Raw genomic sequence first — 22,312 nt, 5'->3', positions numbered from 1 at the left:
AAGAGTGTGGATGAGGGTTCTGGTAGTGTGCTCAGAAAGGAAAGGGCGAATTTTGCTGATATTATAGAGAAACAAACGACAGGTTTTAGCAGTCTGTTGAATATGTGCAGAGAAGGAGAGGGAGGAGTCGAAGATGACCCCAAGGTTACGAGCTGATGAGACAGGAAGGATGAGAGTGTTATCCACAGAAACAGAGAATGGGGGAGGAGGAGAGGTTGGTTTAGGGGGAAAGATAAGAAGCTCAGTCTTGGTCATGTTTAGTTTCAGATGGCGCTGAGACATCCAGGCAGCAATGTCAGACAAGCAGGCTAATACTTTGGCCTGGATTTTGGCTGAGATTTCTGGCATGGAGATGTAGATCTGGAAGTCATCATATGCTGATGATTTTCTTCCAATCCATTATGTTAAGACAGTAAATATTGATTTAGTACCAATTCAAAATTGTCTTGACAAGGTGGCAGATTGGCTCACAAAACATAAACTAGTATTAAATCCAGATAAAACAATAACTTCATGGATAACGGGCCTTGGGCCCATTTCATCTTTAACATCTATTCTGTTTGGTAAACAAATACCGACAGTAAAGTCTTTCAGATATTTAGGTATTATTATTGATTCTTCCTTGTCCTTCAAAGAGCAAATATCTGATGTAACAAGGAACTCTTTTTATGAACTGCATAAGCTACATTCAATTAGAAACTCCTTAAATAAATCATCATTATGTACACTAACTCATGCATACATTATATCACGTTTAGATTACTGTAATGTAGCTTACGCAGGTTTATCAAAACTTAATTTAAAACGACTACAAATGATTCAAAATACAGCAGCTCGTATTATTTGTAGAGCCTCAAAATATGATAGAATTACCCCACTGCTATACCATTTGCACTGGCTTCCAATAGAAGCTAGGGTAAAATTTAAAATTTTAATATTGACACACAAAGCTTTTCATGTATCTAGTCCTTCATATTTGTTTAATCTTATTATACCCTATACGCCAACTCGGACACTTCACTCATTAACAGATAACAGACTCCATCTAAAGCTAGATGGGAATCAACTCGAACATCTGCATTTTTTTTTTCTTGGCTCCAACACTTTGGAACTGCCTTCCTAAAGAACTTGGGCTTGAGGATTCTTATACTCATTTCCGTAAAATTCTTAAAACACATTTTTTTCAAGAATCATTTGGAAATATTGTTTAGAACAAATTGGGATTTTAAAAAAAGGGGGATTATGTTCCTTATTGTTGTTATTGAACTATGTATAGCTGGGAGATGCGTGTGAATGTTTCTAATAGTTGTATATTCTTTGTTTGGATGGTTTGCTGTGCTTTCCTATCATATATAGATTTCAGAGTATGCGTATTTTAATTGTTTTTAATGTTATATTGTATTGTAAACCGTTCTGATTTACTCTGTAATAAGTAACGGTCTAGTAAACAAATAAATGATAAACGATCTAATCTCCCTATCACTAGATCATGTGTACTTGTCCCAAGCTCTCTTGAATTCAGATACTGTTTTGTTTCCACCACTTCCACCAGGAGGTCGTTCCATGAATTTGCAACCCTTTCCATGAAGAAATATTTCTTCAGGTTACTTATGAGTTTTTCACCTTCATCCTATGCATCCTCGTTCTAGAGCTTCCTTTCATTTGAAAGAGACTTGCCTTCTGTGCATTTATGCCACATAGGTATTTAAATGTCTTTATCATATTTCTCCTCTCCTGCTTTTTTTCCAAAGTATACATACTAAGACCTTCAAGTCTGTCCCCATATGCTTTATGACAAAGACCACTGACCATTTTAGTAGCTGCCCTTTGGAATGACTCCATCCTGTTTATATATTTTTGAAGGTGCGGTCTCCAGAATTGTACACAATATTGTAAATGAGTTCTCACCAGAGTCTTATACAGGGGCATCATTACCTCCTTTATCCTACTGGCCATTCCTCCCCCTATGCACCTAAGCATCATTCTAGCATTCGCTGTCACCTTTTCTACCTGTTTGACCACCTTAAGATCATCACATATGATCACACCCAAGTTCCACTCCTCTTTCCTGCACAAAAGTTCTTCATCCACTAAACTGTACCATTCCCTTGGGTTTTTCCAGCCCAGATGCATTTTTTAACATTAAATCTTAACTGCCAAATTCCAGACCTGCTTTGCTAAGTCCTTCCTCATGTTATCTACACCATCACAGATGTCTACCCTATTGCAGATTTTGGTATCATCCACAAAGAGACAAAACTTACCAGGCAGCCCTTCAGCAATATCACTTACAAAAATGTTTAAAAGAACCAGCTCAAGAACTGAACCTTCCAGAACACCACTGGTAACATCCTTTTCCTCAGAATGAGTTCCATTTACCACTACCCTTTGCTCAAATTGTGCAGGGACAAAGTCTCATTTGTTGTGCATCCAGCTTTGTACCTGGTTTTCTTATATCAGACAACAGAGATTGAATGACCCCTGATGCAGGCGCTGTGCGCTGAAACACAGCCTGTGTCGGGTCAGTAATGCAAGATTGATAGAAACATAAAAACATGATGGCAGATAAAGGCCATATGACCCATCCAGTCTGCCCATCCTCTGTAACCCCTAATTCTTCCTGTTCCTAAGCGATTCCACATGCTTATCCCATGCCTTTTAAAATTCTGGAACAGTCTTCAACTCCACCACCTCCACCGGGAAGCCATTCCTCGCCTCCACCACCCTTTCTGTGAAATAATACTTCCTTACGTCACTCCTAAGCCTATTCCCTCTTAACTTTGTCGTATGCCCCCTCATTCCAGAGCTCTCCTTCATTTGAAAAAGGCTCTCGATCGTCCTCCTCAATCTATCCGCCGCTTTTGACACTGTCAATCATGATTTACTTCTTGCCACACTGTCCTCATTTGGGTTCCAGGGCTCTGTCTTCTCCTGATTCTCCTCCTATCTCTCCCACCGCACCTTCAAAGTTCACTCTCATGGATCTTCCTCCACCCCCATCCCCTTATCTGTTGGTGTTCCCCAGGGATCTGTCCTTGGACCCCTTCTCTTCTCAATCTACACCTCTTCCCTGGGCTCCCTGATCTCATCTCATGGTTTCCAGTATCATCTCTATGCTGATGACACTCAATTGTATCTCTCCACACCAGACATCACCGCGGAGACCCAGGCAAAGGTATCGGCCTGCTTATCCGACATTGCTGCCTGGATGTCCAACCGCCACCTGAAACTGAACATGTCCAAGACCGAGCTTATCGTCTTTCCACCAAAACCCACTTCTCCTCTTCCTCCACTTTCTATCTCAGTTGATAACACCCTCATCCTCCCCGTCTCATCTGCCCGCAACCTCGGAGTCATCTTTGACTCCTCTCTCTCCTTCTCTGCGCATATCCAGCAGATAGCCAAGACCTGTCGCTTCTTCCTCTTTAACATCAGCAAAATTCGCCCTTTCCTCTCTGAACACACCACCCGAACTCTCGTCCACACTCTCATTACCTCTCGCCTGGACTACTGCAACTTACTCCTCACCGGCCTCCCACTTAGCCATCTATCCCCCCTTCAATCTGTTCAGAACTCTGCTGCACGTCTCATATTCCGCCAGAACCGATATACTCATATCACCCCTCTCCTCAGGTCACTTCACTGGCTTCCGATCAGATACCACATTCAATTCAAGCTTCTCCTTCTTACCTACAAATGCACTCAGTCTGCTGCCCCTCACTATCTTTCTACCCTCATCTCCCCTTACGTTCCTGCCTGTAACCTCCGTTCACAGGATAAATCCCTCCTCTCAATACCCTTCTCCACCACCGCCAACTCCAGGCTCCGCTCATTCTGCCTCGCCTCACCCTATGCTTGGAACAACCTTCCTGAGCCCTTACGCCAAGCCCCCTCCCTGCTCGTCTTCAAGTCTTTGCTTAAAGCCCACCTCTTCAATGCTGCGTTCGGCACCTAACCCTTACCGTTCAGTGAATCCAGACTGCCCCAATTTGACTGCCCCTATCGGACCAACCGTTCACTTGTCTATTAGATTGTAAGCTCTTTGAGCAGGGACTGTCTCTCTTTGTTAAATTGTACAGCGCTGCGTAACCCTAGTAGCGCTCTAGAAATGTTAAGTAGTAGTACATAAATGCCCTTGAGCTATTTAAACGTTTCTATCATGTCTCCTCTCTCCCTCGTTTCTATCATGTCTCCTCTCTCCCTCCTCTCTTCCAGCATATAAATGTTGAGGTTCATAAGCCTGTCCCTATAATTCTTGCATTCAAGACCGCTTACTAATTTCGTAGCCGCCCTCTGGACCGATTCCATGCTGTTTATATCTTTCCGTAGGTGCGGTCTCCAGAACTGCACGCAGTACTCCAAATGAGGCCTCACCAGAGACTTATACAACGGCACTATCACCTCCTTTTTCCTGCTGGTCATGCCTCTCTTTATGCACCCAAGCATCCTTCTGGCTTTGGCCATCACTTTTTCTACCCGTTTGAAAGATTTAAGATCGTCAGACACAATCATCCCCAAGGCCCGCTCTTCCTTCGCACACTGAAGCACTACACCCCCTATACTGTACTGTTCCCTCTTAGTTTTGCGACCCAAGTGCATGACCCTGCATTTTTGGGGATTAAACCTTAGTTGCCAAATATCGGTCTATTCCTCTAGCTTCACTAGGTCCTTCCACATGTCATTCACACCCTCCAGGGTGTCCACCCTGTTGCAGAGTTTAGTATCATCTGCAAAGAGAGAAACCTTTCCAGACAGCCCTTCCACAATATCGCTCACAAATACGTTAAAAAGAGCTGGCCCTAGGACTGATCCCTGCGGTACTCCACTGACGACCTCCTTTTCTTCAGAGCAAGCTCCATTTACCACCACCCTCTGTCTCCTACCATTCAACCAATTTTTTACCCAGTCAGTTACTCTAGGTCCCGCACCAAGGGCACTCAATTTAATCAAGATTAATTTATGCTGGGTCAGTGATACAAGATTGATGTTCAAGATTGATTCATGCTGTGCAATTAAAGGAGTTGCCCTGCTTTTGAAGGCTCTTAGTGCTTTGTTTGCTTCTTGAACCACAAGACTTGTACAATGTGATGGATGAACCCAGCCCTGGTTCTAGCCTGGGTGTGACTCGCCTACCACTACCCTCTGTTGCCTTCCACTCAACCAGTTCCTAACCCAGTCAGTCAGTTTAGGTCCCATACCAAGGGCAGTCAGTTTAATTATTAGTCATCTATGTGGAACCATGTAAAAGGCTTTGCTAAAATCTAAATACACCACATCTAACGCTCTCCCTCAATCCAACTCTCTAGTCATCCAGTCAAAGAAATTAATCAGATTTGTCTGACAAGACCTACCTCTAGTGAAACCATGTTGCCTTCGGTCCTGTAATCAATGGAATCCAATGGGATTCCAAAAACTTTACTATTCTCTTTTTTGAAAGTGTTTCCATTCATTTACTTACCGCAGAATTCAGACTTACTGGCCTGTAGTTCCCAACCTCTTCCTTCTGCTTTTGTAGAGAGGGACCACATCTACTCTTTTTCAGTCCTCATGGACCCCTCCCAACTCTAGAGAAGTATTGAGAAGGTCAGCCAGCAGAGCCACTAGAAAGTTCCTTCAGTACTCTTGGATGTACGCCATCCGGCCCCATCGCTTTGTCTACCTTTAGTTTAGCCAGCTCCTCACGAACACAGTCCTTTGAAAATCGTTCAGGGACTACCTCCCCTCCATTCCTATTTGTGTTTGTCTTCTGTGGTCCTCCTCTTGGCCTTTCAGCAGTGAACAAAGAACCAAAATATTGTTAAGCAATTTCACTTTATCAGTTTCTACATGAGACTACTTGGGGGACTCCAGAGAGGACTTGTTAGCTGGCAGGGCCCAGGGATTCCCTCCAGCTATACAAATGATGTGCACTGCCACTGGGTGGGCCCGTGTCTACGCCATTACTCCCTAGTCACATCTAGAATACACCCACCACATGCCCCCTTGCTATTTGGCCATACTGCAATGTTGGATGTCCCTTTCTGCCTTTGCAAAATTAGGATTTGGATGTCTCAAGGTGGATGTCCATTTGGGCATTTGCTTTGAAAATAAGTGCCAGAGTAACATAGTAGATGACAGCAGATAAAGACCTCCATGGTCCATCCAGTCTGTCCAATATATGTATTGTGACAGAACAGTGTGTTTTAAGCCTGTAAAACTGCCTTAATTATTTCATGAAGTATATTTCTTCTAGTGCCCAGCAGGTGGTGCATGTTTTATGTTAAAGCTGTTATAGAAAAGCGAATGCTCCCTCTCTAGTTTTACTCAGTGACAAAGTGATCTACAGTACTGTGAGCAGTATACTATTAAAACTTGTTCTGGGCTCTGATTGGCCCAGGAACTCAATTTCATTTGGATTTTACTGGCTTTTTCCACAGTCTTAGCCCAGGAGAAGAGAAAGCGATCTCGTTACTGAGGCCCTGTGATCAGTTATATTTTATAATCTGTGAGCAGCATATTTTCTGATCTCCCCAGGTACCTTTTAGAAAGTAATCAAATATTTAGATAGTTTTATAATTGATCCATATTTCAGTTACCTGTTATTGTTTGCTGATTGCACTTGGTCTATTTCACTGTTCAGTTTTTAAGACAATAAACAATTTTCAGTTTGTTGACTCTGCCTCTCTGCACTGATAAAGAATCCTGGTGGTTTCGGTGTTGGGTCTGTGAGTGTTTTCAGGGAACTGTGGGACCACTTGGAGAGTGGCCTCCAGTAACCTAGAAATCACTGGGGATAACTGAGAGTGGGAGACTCGCCCAGAGGTGGTTGTGACCCAGTCAGTGGGAAGAGGGCACTAGTGTAGAGCATAAGTAGGGTGGCTATGCATTTCATGACATGTATGCTTAGTTTTGAGCTGTCCTTGCCATTTTCAGGGCACAGACCATAGAAGTCTGTCCAGCACTGGCTTAGTTTTCAACTAGTGGAGTGTTGAACAAAGGCCACTCCAGCCCAACCAGATCTATCAATATATCTTCAGGACACAGATTGTAGACATCTGACTGGCACTAGCCTTAATTACCAAATACTGGATTTGCCACTTAAGCACAGCTAAGGTTTTTTGTTTTTTTTTTAATTATTTCATTCTCTTTCCATTTAGGAATCCTTTGTGTTAATCCCACACAGTCTTGAATTCCGTTACTGTTTTCATCTACACCACCTCCCGTGGGAGAACATTCCAGACAGCCACCACCCTCTCTGTGAAAAAGCATTTCCTAACATTATATCTAAATCGACCCCCCCCCCCTCCGTAATCTCAATTTATGTCCTCTAGTTCTACTGCTTACCTGTCTTCTCTGGAAAAGGTTTGTTTGTGTAACAGAATGTCCAACTAAAGGATGCTTTACAGCACAGTTCCTGCTTAACTTGATCCTAATCATGAGAGAACAAACAAAGCAGAAACAGCTCATAATACTTTCATATGACACACCTTGGACTTTCCCTTGATTAGAGATTTTCATTTTATGGAAAGAATGTGAAAGAGCTTTGCAGATGAATGAAGGAGAAGTAAATGATAGGAGTAATGTTTCTGTTGTTGTTGCTATATGTAATCCAATCCCCAGCTATTTGTCTGGGAGGTTGGGTCAAGAGTGAGCAAATAAGGTAAGGGTTTTCTTCAGTTTGTTTCTTTTATTCTATATTATGTTTTAAACTTGTGGGGCTGATTTTAACTTGCTGGGCCTAATTCACTGGACACTATTGTCTAGACCTGATACCTATCAATGGAGTTTACGTTCTGAATTCTTATCTGCTTTCAGAAGGGCCAGTACAAAGATATCGGGCACCCTACATGAATGTTCAGCTTTGTCCTCTCATTTAAATAATTTTCAGGCTCTTAGATTCCTCCCCCCACCACCTAGAATGAGATTTTGATAATTGAACTGAACAATCACGATCATCCCAACACCATCCCTCCCACAAGAATCCTGTAGATATTCATAACTGGACATCATTCCCTGGATTCCCAGCTATGGTGCCCAGATTTGTGTATGTGCCCAAGATGCAGGCACAAATTAATTGAGTAACAAACCCTTAATGATCAATAGTTGGGTGCTTACAGCCAATTAATGGTTAATTAGCACTCATTAAAATTTGCACGCACATCTGGCTGCGTACTATTCTATAAGGCACGGCACCTAACTCTACTAGTGCAAAACTCAAAAGGGGGCATGGCCATGTGCATTCTGAAAAGTTGCAGGCGTAGTTATAGAATTGTCACAATTGTGACTGTATTCCATGCCTACACTCACCTCACCTCCGGGTGACCAGGCCCTATGGCTGCTGTGGACTGTCTTCTTCCTGTTTCCCAGACATGTTCCAGAGTTCATTCCAGTCCTGATGTTCCAGCACTCCAGATTTGCCCTGGTGTTTCTGCTGCCAAGCCTCACCTGTGACCTCATCTGTAATTGCCTTTATTAAGCACCTGGGAACTTTCAGACTTTGCCTTTGCAAAAGAGGTCTTCAGATGAGCTTTCATCTGTGAGTGCTTGTTGCAGTTCCAGCCCTGCTAGTTCTTGTCTTGTTTGTCTGTAGCTTCAGTTCCCCTCCTGTTTGTTTCTGCCCTGTTTGTTTCTAGCGTCAGTTCCCCTCCTACTTGTATCTACCCTGGTTGTCTTTAGCTTCTGTTCCCCTCCTGTTTGTATCTGCCCTGTTTGTCTCTAGCTTCAGTTCCCCTCCTATTTGTATCTGCCCTGTTTGTTTCTAGCTTCAGTTCCCCTCCTGCTTGTATCCACACTGTTTGTCTCTAGCTTCGGTTCCCCTCTTGTTTGTATCTGTTGTTTGTCTGTGTGGGTCAGCTTTGTATCCTGCTTGTGTCTGCCCTGTTTGTCTTCAGCTCCAGTCCCCTTCCTGCTTGTCTCTGCCCTGTCTTGCTTTCAGCTTCTGTTCCTGCCAAGCTTGTTTGAAAATCTTGAATCCTGCTTCAGTATCCTGAATCCTGTTCCTGCCAAGCCAAGTCCATTCCAGCATCCAGCTTCAGCCAAGCCAAGTCCTTTCCAGCATCTGGTTCCAGCCAAGCCAAGTCCATTCCAGCATCTGGTTCCAGCCAAGCCAAGTTTGTTCCAACATCTGGTTCTACCTAAGCCAAGTCTGTTCCTGCATCCGCTTCCAGCCAAAACAATTCCATTCCAGCATCCAGCTGCAGCCAAGCCAAGTCCGTTCCAGCATCTGGTTCCAGCCCAGCCCGTTCCTGCATCCGGGTCCAGCCAAGTCCATTCCAGAATTCTGTCCAACTAAGCATGTTTGAGAGTCCTGAATCTTGTACCAGTCTCTCTGTGTTAGTCTCGCTTCCTGTTGGGTGGTTCACCTGCTGCTGCTGGTCCCTGGCAGTGGCCCAAGGGCTCACTACTCCAGATCATTCCTCACAGTTGTGACAAGAATACTACTTCAGTGCACCTAACTTGGGTGCCAGACTTATAAATGCTGGCACCCAAAGTTAGGCGTGGAAATTGACACTACATGCTATTCTATACAGGGCACACACCCTATGGAATAGCGCTTAGTGCCAATTTTAGGCACCCATTGTTCAACACTATTTATAGAATTCCCCCCTATACTTTTAAATATTAACCCCATGATATTCAGCCCACTGCAGTCAGCAGTTTTAAAACTGTTGACAGCTGTCAGCTGAATTAGACTCACAAATTTGTCCTAATCCAGCAGTTATCTTGGTACTAGCTGATATTTAGTTAGGTGCCCAGATAACTGAGGGGATAAAGTTAGGGCAGCCTTTTTGCAGTCCCAATTCTATCTGTGCACTTACCCACTTAGCGAACTGAAAATCACTGCTAACTGGATAAGTCCTTGTTGTGCCCTGACTTCATCCCAGCACTATCTGGATAGTGGCGCAGAGGTCACAGCTGGAATTTAACGTCACTGTCCAGTTTAGTGCCACTGAATATCAGCGGCAGAGCCAGCTAAGATGATTTGACTGGGCAAAATCTTTGAATGGAGTGGAGGAGTAGCTTAATGGTCAACATAGTGGGTTCAAAACCTGGGGAATTGAGTTTAATTCCCACTGCAGCTCCTGGTGACTCAACCCTCTATTGCTTCAGGTACAAAAACTTAGATTGTGAGCCCTTTAAGGACAGAGAAAGTACTTGTATATAATATGTAAACTGCTTTGTTTGTAACAAACGTGTGTGTGTGTGTGTATCAAACATGTCTGTGTTCTTTCAATTGGTATGGCTGTCAGAATCTATTGTCCTACTTTGACTGCTGCTGCTCAAACGATGCCTTGCTAGGCACTGGGCCAATTCTGCATTAGGCAGGACTAGGTAGTTGCCTAGGGAGCAGCTTCTGAGGGGCAGCAGTCAAAGCAAATGACTTGATCCTGACAGCCATACAAACTCAAAGAACCATCAATGTACATTTTTACCTGTAGGAAGGATAGACAACTTTCAAAGAGCCCATTTACCTGGGTAAATGATTTTCAGAAATCATTACACAAATATATATACAAAGCACATTTTAATATGATGTTGTAACATTGGGAGAAATTCAGCATATTAGCTGCATGAATTTATCCCTGCTGTTCCTAATTTCGGGTTTCTTTTTGTGCTTGAGTGCCATTTCCTATGCGGCCTTTTTTTTTTTGGTTCTTGGTGTCCTGCCAATGAGAGCAGGCTGCCTACATAATCTGCTAGCATTTTGTTTTCTATTTTATTTTTTTAGCAATCTTAGAGCTCCTAGGTTGCCCTTTTGGTGAACTTTTGTTTCCTGCACTTGCTTGAAGGCTCAAACCTTCTGGCAGCAGAACTTTACAGAGACTTGGAAAAATGTGCTAAGGCCATTTTTTTCCCACAGTTGGAAAGTGGCCACACACTAATGTTGCCATTAATGCATGGCCATTAAAAATAATTAGCACATGAGCCCTTAATGCCACCTATTTTGTAGGCAGTAAGGGCTCATGCGCTATTCACACCTACTCTCCACCCTCAGACATGCCCCTTCAGTGAAAAAAAGAAACAATGTTTTTGCCACAGCCACCTCAGCACGTCCCACATTAAGCCCTTCCTAGCTGCAGTAAGTATGTGCTAGAGTTGACCGCAGCTTAATAAAATGACCCCATAATGCCTACTCTGTATGGCCCTAGAAGAAAATCCATTACATTCATATCAAAAAACATCTGATGCGTGAAGCAAAAATACAGACAAAAAATCCAATTCTATTGGGTTTCAGGGAAAAAGTCATTATTAAAGAGGTCCTTTTACTAAGCTGCAGTACAACATGGTCTTAGAACTCCTTTTTGTACGTTTTTTTTCCCCCATTTACTAAGTCCATTTCTACCACAGCAGTAAAATGGCCAATTTTCAATTTTTTCAATTAATGGCCATGTGCTAATGTTGCCATTAGCATGTGGCCACTAAAAAAATTAGCACATAAGCAGTTACTGACACATATTTTATATGCAGTACGGGCACCACAGCTTAGTAAAAAGGACCTCAAAATGCGTTGCAAGTTCTCCAAGAAACCTGTCAAGTCGAAACTATTCTTTCGCCCCCCCCCCCCCCCCTTATACTCCCATCACCAGTAGCTACATAGAAAACACAGGTCAAAGGTGGCAGAGTCCTTAGATATCCGAAGGACTTCCTCAAAATATTTTTTAGCCCAAAACTAATTTATAATGAAAGTTCACATTAGTGAACTGTTTTCTATACCTCCATCCAAAAGTTTGCTTACATTGTTACAGAAATAAACTAAATGCGCACAATGCTCCATCTCTGCATAACAAAATCAACAATTATTATCTTCTTTAATACTCAGTTTGATGGTTTCAGGTGGTGGTCAGATTGTCCTATGAGCTATAACATATGATGGAGCTAGGAATGTGGACTATCAAGCAGTAGGAGACAGGGGGTCAAAAATGCCGTGAATGAAGCACAAAGGACCCCATGAATTGCTGTGGAAGAGCTAATTTTATTAGAAGACCCGACATGGGCCATGTTTTGGCATATTGCCTCCAACAGGGGTCAGCTCTTATGTTCCCACATATATGAAATCAATGAACTTGGTCAAGCAATGTAATCCACTATGTTCAAATCAATGCAGTAGCCTCATTTGATTCAGTCACAGCCTGAAAAACATGGCTCATCAAACTCCTCGATAACTTGCTCCAAACAAAATCAGCATTTAAGTTCCTCACAGTTCTCCAAATCCTTCTCCCATGTCTTTTCTATCCCAGGAGGTGCATTCTGCAAACACTGATGGAATTCCAGTGCCACTTCAGGGATACCTTGGATGCGCATGTCACCATCACTACTATGGCTCAATTTATCAAGCCAAGCATTGCTTAGAGTGGGCATGCATTCGTCATTCATCCAAATTTTATTATTTTTTAACTTTTTTATTTTTAATCTATTATCAAAAAACTTATTTTTCAAACTTCAAGTACTTAACTTTGAAGCTTCTTCTTTTTTATTTTCTCAATTCTCAATTTCCCCGTATTAGGTTGGAGGAGACTTCTTGTACCGACATGAACTCATGTTTTGCAAAAACTGCTGTGTCAAGGACTGTCTCCACTATACAAAAGACTGCATCTTCGTTACCCGCAGAATTCAGGGATACCGGCATCTTATGATAATTTTACAAACTCTTGGGTACATCTTGCAAGAAATGGATATCAATTTTCCTTTCTAAGATACCATGCCTCAAATGAAAACATTTAAATCTAGCCATAGTCCATCAAAGCAGTAAAAGGTCCATTGCAGGATGACAAAGGTTCTGATATTTCAGCAATAGGAACATCTGTACCTTTAAGAAAAAACTGCAATTGTGGGGGGGGGGGGGTCATAAAAAACATATGCAACACTATCCAAGATAATGACACATTTGCAAGGGTTCCTAAGTTGAAACTTTGACAATAAATCAAAAATTTCTTCTTCTGTTTTGTGTCCACTTGGATACATCAGGAAACAATGATATTCCACCCCCCCCAAAAAAAAATTACAGTCAACAGAATGGAAAAACAGGCAAAACAAGGCCTCCTTGTCATATAAAAAGACAAATGAGGCCAACAAAGTAGACCATGCTGTAACCTCTCCCCTAGAGCTTATACTCAAATATTTCGTAAAACATAACTTAAAATATTCCATATTTCTCTAAAATAAATCATAATATTGCAATTGTAGAGATCCCTAAAATTCTGCCTTACTTAAGTGGCAGAGATGTCTAGGGGCTCTGTAAGAATACTGTGTTGTCACTTCATGTACCATTCAGAAACAAAAAAAGGCAAAGATCTGCCACAGAAATAGCAAACCAAAAGGGTAACTTGTAATAAACCACTTCTTCTGTTACCCTCCTATTCCATTTTTTTTTGTCTTTTTTAATCTGTTTTTTTTTTCTTTTGGTTTGCCACTTCATGTACCATTTACAGTTTCCAGAACAAGGGAGGACTTTCTGAACTAGTGAAGCAATGGCAGGAAGAGACTTCACTTGGAGGGAAATTGGAACTGGTATACATACTCAGATCAAGGATGTTATCTGTCATTGGCTAGCTAAGCCACTGCAGTGAGTTCTTGGGAGATAACTGGGGTTGCTTAGGCCTCTGCACAGTAAGTGTGTTCTGGGTAATTACACCAGAAGACCTCTGCTTTTAAGGACAAGAAAGAATTGAGTGGTTGAATATGCAGGAGGAGAGGGAAGCAATGATCCTGGAAAAGAGGAAATAGAAGAAGTCCCTGGGATCCAAGATTATGAAAGCCAGGTTTCACACTAGTACTTCACCTGAGACCACATCTGAGTCCAACATCGTGTTCCAGACATAATTTGTGAGGTGAAAGAGAAGAGCCCCTGATGCAGGGAAGTCTCAGTAGAAGAAAGGTGCCTGTTGTGTTTTATTTTTATATTTGCCATCTACTGTAACATTAATTTGACCCCTAATGACTTCAGAAAATTTTCTTGGTTCAGAACAAAATCCTGGCCTGGAATAAATTATTGGAAGTAAAGAGGCGGAATGAGTGGATTCTGGTTCTAACAGTCTCCCAATTTAACTGGTCCCGACCTGGACTCCTAAATTCTCAGAGAGTTAAGCCTCAAGTCTTAATGTTATCTTCTGAAGCTGTGCCCTCATTTTGCAATATAGCAGAAGAGCAGCACCTGGTAGAGATTACACAATTAGTAAAAAAAAATCTCCTATCTCCCATCACTGAGGATTACACTCTGCCTTTCAATTTTGTAGTCAGAAATCACATTATCGCAAAATACATGCATAGCAATATTGATGTAAGTAGGTATGAGTGTCCTTAGGCTATTTCTAAAATAATAGTGCATGCGTGCTTTCACTTTAAAAATTGGTACAAAATCTTCAGTTAGCTATCTATTATGATAATAGAGTAGAAGTTGACAAGTTTCCCTTGCAGAATTTTAATTCTGGAAGGAAGTTTGTTGCACTGTTTCTATCCAAAGAAAGGAAAGAAAGTCTTTCAAGTACTCCCATCCTGAGAGACATAGCAACCTACAAGATGAGCAGCAGTGGCCAGAAACAAATACCAGGAGTGGATGTGGGTGGAAGGGGTGCATGAAGAGAGGGACAGGAGCTGCTGAAGCAATGGAGATAGCAGAGGGGAGATAAAATGATAGAAGAGTGGGAACGCTGGATGAGAGAGGGGCATAGAGAGAGAAAGAGAGAGAGTGATGATGAGTGTAAAGATGGGGCAAGAAAGAGGGGACATGGAAAAGGGCTGCAGAGAGAGAAGATGCAAGGAAGAAAGATTAAGAGAAAGGGGGAGACCCTGTCTGGACGGATGGAGAGAGAAAGAGGGAAATGCTGGATGGAAGGGTAGGGAGAGAAAGAGGAGAGACACTGGAAGGCTGGGGGGAAAGAGAGGGGACACAATGAATGAAAAAGGGTAGAGACACTGGATGGAAGGATCAGGAGAGAGGGTAGATGTTGGATGAGAAGAGAAAGATGGGGAATGCTGGATGGAAGGGTAGGGAGAGAAAAAAGGGAGGATGCTGGATGGAAGGGTAGGGAGAGAAAGAGGGAGGATGCTGGATGGAAGGGTAGAGAGAGAAAGAGAGAGGATGCTGGATGGAAGAATAGAAAGAGAAAGAAAAAGGGAGGACTGTATGGAAGGGTAGGGCGAGAAAGAAAAAGGACACTGGATGGAAGGATGCAGAGAAAAAGAGGGGGAGACACTGGAAGGATGGGGAGTGAAAGAGGGAAGACACTGGATGGAAGGGTAGGGAGAGAAAGAAAGAAAGAAAGAGGGGAGATGCTGGATGGAAAGGCGGAGAGGATAGAGTTAGTGAGTTACTGAAAGAATGGAGAATAAGAGGAAGGGGCATAGGGGAGAACAAGGGTGAGGACCAGGGCTAGCGGAAAGTGGTAAGCAGGGTATGCATGGCAGGGGGTGCCAGAAAGTGCCAATGCTTTATTTAACCCATTGCACTCCACTGGCCGCTGTCGACGCACACTACAGTCCTCCCAAGTCCTACTTTGAAGGGCCTGCCCTGGTGTAGTGGCCTCTGCCCTGGTGAGGAAAAGATGAAAAGCCATAGGTAGAGGAAGTAAAAAGATGGAAATTAAAGACTGGATATTAAGAATTAATTAAATCTAGACAGAAAGGCAAAAAAAATAAATTGAAGAAAACAAAGAAAAAGGAGAGAGAAAAATGACAAATGGACAGTAAACCCTGGCAAGAGAGTTAAGAGAAGATGAAGGAAAGCAGAATCAAGAAATTGGGAGCACAATTAGGGAAAAAAAGCAAATGGCCAGACAACAAAGATAGAGACAATAATTTTATTTTTAATTTAGGATAAAGTAATGTGGTAGCTATGTTAATAAAAGCTAATAAATACAAATAAAACATAAAATAAAAAATAAGGTGGTACTTTTATATTGGACTAATTTTAATACATTTTAACTATCCTTCAGAGACCAACACTTCCTTCCTCAGGTCAGGAGAAGATACCAGAACAGCAGTATACCGACCAAACCTGAGACAGGAGGTTTTGGCCTCTGAAAGGTATTAGACTAGACCAATAAAAAGGTATCATCTTATTTTCCATTTTCCAAGTGCCTAAACTGAGTATATGTGGGAGGGCCGGCATCGGCAGCTGAAACACTTCTTACTGCAGCACTGCTCAAACAGCATGGTAGGGGGCACATGCAGTGGACTTCTTCAGCTAGCAGGGCTTGGGCATCTCCGCCAGTGATTCAACCAATGCTGCAATTTTGGAGTGGGCTTAAGCTCAAAGTGGGAGGGGGCGAAGCCCCTTCGCAGTTATGTGGGGGGGAATAGATGCTGGATAGGGGGTATAATAGAGTGAACTAAAACACTTCCTCTTAGTTACCCATCCCTGCTGTCACTGGTGTAATAAAATATTTCTGGAATGGCCGTGGGATTGAGGTGTGCCAGGGGGTGGAGCCATGAGGTAGAATGGGTGGCCAGTTAAATGGCACTGAATATAGGCCGGAGTGTCTCCAGTCACAGTGTTTAAATGTATCCTGCAAAGACGTGTCATGTATGTTAGCCAGGTATTTGCCAAATAGCAGTTAGACAGCATACTAGCATATACGCGTGCAAATGGACACAAGTTTCTTGCCACTTCCACTGCTGTACCCTTCACCGCCCTGCTCCTCTTTAACCAACTGCCTGCACTAGGGTTGCCATTTCAAAAGAAAAAACTGCCACATGTATGTATGTTCTATGATTACTTCACAAACTTTACATAACAGAACAGAGCTCCAATAACCAAATCCTGCAAACAACAAAGCAAAGCACATTCCAGACTATACAGAGAAACCTGTCATAATAAAGCGGCATTAATTTCCAGGACAGAAATAACACCAATCCTACCTATCAAAAAGGGCAGCACCCTAGAATAATATATTTCCAGTCCAAGCTACAGATCCCTACTAAGCAGAATATCCCATGGAAACTACATGCTAGCAAAATACTGCATCTTTGTCTAGTTTTGGAATACCAAGATAATCTCTGCAATGTTGCAACACTTCCACTGGGACACATGAATGAAGGATGTGTGCAAAACTGTCCACATGCATATTGCTGGATGGCAAAGGAACTTCTTAGATCCAAATTTTTCTTGTTAACATGCACTCTCACTACTTAGTAATTACTAAGCATTTTTATTGCTAGTGCTACAAAACACTCGGTGTTCTTCAGTTTGCTATAGCTCAAACCAAATTACTTGGAAAATGCCATTCACATTAGTACTTTCCTCCTTGCCGGGGGGAAAAAAGAACGTTATATTCAAATTCATATTTCTATTGTAATACTCTTTTATTTTAATAGTGAAAAAAGTAAAACTTTACAGTGGCCTCAGTGTCATGTGTTTGACCATGAACAGTAAGCCATCACTCATAAAGTAAGGCTGCAAGTTGATTGCAGTTAACGATGTGATTAACTCATCAAGCGTCTATCATGATTAAAAAACTAATTATGATTAGAGCATTTAAGCACACTGCAGCATCTCCTGTCTCCTCTAAATGTCTCTTCTGCTCTCTTCCACTCCTGACCCCTGTCCTCAGCATGACCCAGCATCTTTCCCTCCAACCAGGATTCAACATCACGTCAGCCTACCTTAAAAATGGTCTTCTGATGGTCTCCAGCAGTGGTAGTATTGTACATATGCTGCCTGCAGTCTGCTCCAAAGCTTTCCCTCTGGCCTGTCCTGCCTCCTCTGATATCACTTCCTGTTTTTGCATGGGCAGAATGGGTCAGAGGGAAAGCTTTCGACCTGGGCGCAGGCAGCCACTACCAGGTACTAACAGAATAAGGAATACTAGTGGGGGGGGGGGGGGGGGGGGGGAGATAAATTGAGAGGGGTCAGATGCTTTAGGAGCGGAGACAGATAAATATATCCTAGAATGTAAAGAACTGAAAACACACCATATCAGATATAAAAGCCATTTATTTAAAAAACAAAAATAACAAGAACAAAAAAAAAGAAGTAGGCAGTGTCAAATCACATACACAAGCAAGTACCGAGCTATGAACACAGACCCCCCCCCCCCCCCCCCCCAAAATAAAAAACACGCTTTGGTGGGAGGCAAGGAGAGTACTGTTCAAATGGTACCTGAAAAGACAGCTAATAAAAAGGAGTCCTTGGGTAATTAATTTCAGTCCTCTTACAGGGCTCCTGGCTGAATGGCTTTTGATTAACTTTGTGTACAGTGTGTGCCAGAGGCAGAGTCCCAAAGAAAGTACCAGGTGCTTCACAGGTCCATTACACATTCTTTATTCCTCTACACAAAGGAAAAGGCTAGCCTATGGTTTTCTGTATGACACTGATGTTAAAGCTTCTTTTGCCTAAATGTTAGCATGTCCACAAATGGCATTCTACAACGGACTAGAAGCTGTGCTCTGCTGGCCTGTCTCAGTTCTCTTCGCCTTCAGACTCAGATTCTAGGAGGAAAGAAAGAGGGAAAACGCTTTATTGTTTATAAATAGCAAGCATTTACCATAACCTAACAAGAACTGAAAAGCTGTCGTACCTGAGCTGAACCTTTAAGAAAATTGGCTAAAATATGCCTTTCTTTGATAGGGTAAGTCTGTGTGTGTGTGCAAGATCAGGGGTGTTCATAGTAGCATAGTACCATAGCCAGTACCACAGCCAGCCAAACAGAAAATAAGGATAAATAGAGACATTAGACACACTCCATACAGTCAGAATGTGGCACAAAAAACCATTAAGTCAAAGAGATAATTACCAGCACAACTGTGACTGCCCACAAGGAGATGTGGCAGGCATTACTTGGAAATCTTACTGCTGGGAATAGCATGAGTATAACTGAGCGACTTTCTTCAGGAACAGTGGAGGCTCTAAATTGACCTCATAGCCAATTAGGTTAAGACCTAACTTGACTACATGGGAAAATAATAGGGCTGGGCAGTCATTAATAACAGCAGAAGAAATTGTCAATGACATGTGGAGGGGAATTTGATGTAATATCTAAATTCGATTTTGGACATTTTGCGAAAAATGTCCAAAAATCCAGTAACAAACATGGCCATTTTCAAACCAGAAAAATGTCCAGCTTTTTGTTTTGAAAATGGCTATTTGCTAGACATATTTGTGCTCAGTGCATCTATCTTTTAGGACCATTTTTGGAAGGGAAAAAAAGCCCATGGGAAAAATGTACAAAAACAAGCCATTAGGATGTATGGGGGGGGGGGGGGGGGCAGCATTCTTAGTAAACTGGCCAGACATCCCATCAGAGCAGTGGGGTACACATCTCACCATTACTTCTTTATACTATTTGGTGAGCCCACCAAAAACCTACTATACCCAACTGTACACCACTACAATAGCCCTTATGCCCACAGGTATCACCTATATGTAGGTACAGTAGGTATTTAGTGTTTTTTGGAGGGCTCACACATTCCACCATAAGTGTACCATTTAGAGTGGGATATTAACCTGGATCTCCTTCTCTACAGTCCATTGCACTGACCACTAGGCTATTCCTGGGACCTGCTTGCTGCTCTAATAGGAACACTCAAACACTCAACATTCATTACAAGTGACCTCAGTGATGACTCATTTCACATGAGCATATAGTTCATGACTTGACTTACTTCTCATTGGTCGCAAAAGCTTTAACCCTTTAATTCTTACTTATAATAACTTAATATGCAACTCTGCAATCACTTAATGCTTATGTAAAAAGTATGTATGACTTAGCTTTTGAAAGCATCCATTATTTAGATCCGTTGCCTACATGGGCCATGTTTTGCTGGGCAATAAACCCTGGACACTTCAGGGTGAGGACCTAACCGCCACCTACATTCTGCTCCTCTCAGCGTATTTCTTGAAAGCTTAGAATTTGACCTTTTAAAGAGCTCTAATAGGAATGGCCATCATATTAGAAGCTGTCATAGAGTCTGGTATGTAGTGTCCCTGTCACATCTTGGGGGGCTAGAAGGGGGGTCAGTGACCACTGGGGGAGTAAGGGGATTCTCCCTTAATCCCTCCAGTGGTCATTTGTTCATTTAGAGCATCTTTTGGTCACTTACAGGCTCATTTTCAAAAGAGAAGGACGCCCATCTTTTGACACAAATCGGAAGATGGGTGTCCTTCTCACAGGGTCGTCCAAATCGGTATAATCGAAAGCCGATTTTGGACGTCCCCAACTGCTTTCCGTCGCAGGGATGACCAAAGTTCAAGGAAGCGTATCGGAGGCATAGTGAAGGCGGGACTTGGGCGTGCCTAACACATGGATGTCCTTGACCCATAATGGAAAAAAAAGGGCGTCCTGATGAGCACTTGGACGACTTTACCTCCCACCCTCAAAAAATATCTTTAAAAATATTTGTTGCCAGCCTCAGATGTCATACTCAAGTCCATCACAGCAGTATGTACATCCCTGAAGCAGTTTTAGTGGGTGCAGTGCACTTCAGGCAGGCGGACCCGGGCCCATCCCCCTCCCTATCTGTTACGATTGTGCAGGAAACACCGAGCCCTCCAAAATCAACCAGAAACCCACTGTACCCACATCTAGGTGCCCCCCTTCACCCATAAGGGCTATGGTTGTGAACAGTTGTGGGTAGTGGGTTTTAGGGGGGGGTTGGGGGGCTCAGCAGACAAGGTAAGGGAGATATGTTCCTGGGAGCATTTTATGAAGTCCACTGCAGTGCCACCTAGGGTGCCCGGTTGGTGTCCTGGCATGTCAGGAGGACCAGTGCACTAGAAATGCTGGCTCCTCCCACGACCAAAGGGCTTGCATTTGGTCATTTCTGAGATGGGCATCCTTGGTTTCCATTATCGCCGAAAATCAGAAACGACCAAGTCTAGGGACAACCATATCTAAGGACGACCAAAATTTTGCGATTTGGGCGTCCCCGACCGTATTATCGAAACAAAAGATGGACGTCCATCTTGTTTTGATAATACGGGTTTCCCCGCCCCTCCATCGGTACGTTTTGCGAAGACGTCCTCAACAAAACTTGGGCGTCCCTTTCCATTATGCCCCTCCACGTCTGACTGAAACAGGTCTAGCCATAAAAATACTAATTTTGGCCCTAGATGTTTTCATTTTGTTCCATTATTGCAGAAAAACATCAATCTTTTGGTGCAACCCATATCCTGCCCAAAATATGCCATCATGTTCCCTTGAAATCTGTATGAACTGTGAAGCAAAATGTCTAAAATTGAGGCATCAAAAATCCCAACTTGGACATTTTTGAAAAACATCCTTCTGCCACCTTATGATGTTTGATGGATGTTTTTTTTGTTTTAAAAATGAGCCCCTTCATCTGTCATTGCCAAACGAAAATGGGTAGGGTTTTGTTTACCAAGAACAGGAGAATTTTGTTTGCCAAATTCATCAGGCACCCGACCCCTCCCACGATTCAGGGGCCCCCTAGTGCCACAGCCCAACAGTAGACAACCTCCTCTTTCCCTCTCTGTAGGTCAGCCGGGACTACTTGAACATCCATGGTTGTCTAGTGGAGTCTGCTGAAGCAGAAGAGATGCCCATTCACTCCTGTCCATGGTTGCACCTCATCCAATATGGAAGCTACAGCCTTTCACTGTAGCTTTGCAACACCACTAGGGTTTGTGATAGCACCGTGAGATTATTGTGAAAGGTCACAGCCACCATATTAGATGTGAATGAGCATCATGTCTACCTCAGTGGACCCCATTAGACCACCATGAATATTCAGGTAGACTGAAGGGTAAGGGAGTGGAAAGGGAACATGAAGGGCTATTAGATTGTAAGCTCTTTGAGCAGGGACTGTCTTTCTTCTATGTTTGTGCAGCGCTGCGTATGCCTTGTAGCGCTATAGAAATGCTAAATAGTAGTAGTAGTAGTGTCTTTATTTTTAAGTTACTCTACTTATTTAGTAAAGGCAGTTTAAGGAATTTACGGTTTTCTTTGTTTGTTTAGCATTTAAAATCTCTATTACAGTTTCATAGGCTAGCAGTTAAGGGACTATTCTAGAGTTTACCACAGCATCAGTGTAAATCAGAACTGATAGTCACAGGAAATCCCAGTAGAGTTTTAACTTTAGTTTTCCAGCACAGCTTAGCCAGTTTAAATAACAAGTACAGAGCTGATAGTCATAGGAAACTCTAGTTTAGAGATTTAACTTTAGTTTTGCAGCACAGCTTAGTTTCCATATTATAAAATCCTTTTCCCTATAGTTTTAAAACTTTCAAACTTGAACTTTCTGCCACAGCATACAACATTAACAGATAGCCCCTAGAAGGTACAGCAGGGCCTAGTTTAGTCTTCAATCCAACCCACCCTCCCCCCAACACAACTCTTTATTTATAGTTAGTTATTTTAATTAGGATAACAAGGGAGGA

At 42.6% G+C, this 22,312-nt stretch overlaps 1 protein-coding gene across 3 annotated transcripts in view; it reads right to left on the bottom strand.

The window, feature by feature from the left end:
- Window positions 1-17,893: 17,893 nt before the first annotated feature.
- The window catches only part of BZW2 (basic leucine zipper and W2 domains 2), a 148,260-nt gene continuing 143,841 nt past the window's right edge, over window positions 17,894-22,312 (bottom strand). For all 3 annotated transcript variants that reach the window (XM_030189961.1, XM_030189960.1, XM_030189962.1), the window contains exon 12: window positions 17,894-18,405. In XM_030189961.1, the coding sequence (XP_030045821.1) occupies window positions 18,377-18,405 (29 nt within the window). In that variant the 3' untranslated portion in view covers window positions 17,894-18,376. The remainder of the gene's footprint in view (window positions 18,406-22,312) is intronic.

Source organism: Microcaecilia unicolor, chromosome 1 (genome assembly GCF_901765095.1).
Source record: "Microcaecilia unicolor chromosome 1, aMicUni1.1, whole genome shotgun sequence".
NCBI lineage: Eukaryota > Metazoa > Chordata > Amphibia > Gymnophiona > Siphonopidae > Microcaecilia > Microcaecilia unicolor.
Note: the sequence above shows the minus strand (reverse complement) of the source record. Positions and strands in the feature narration are given on the sequence as shown.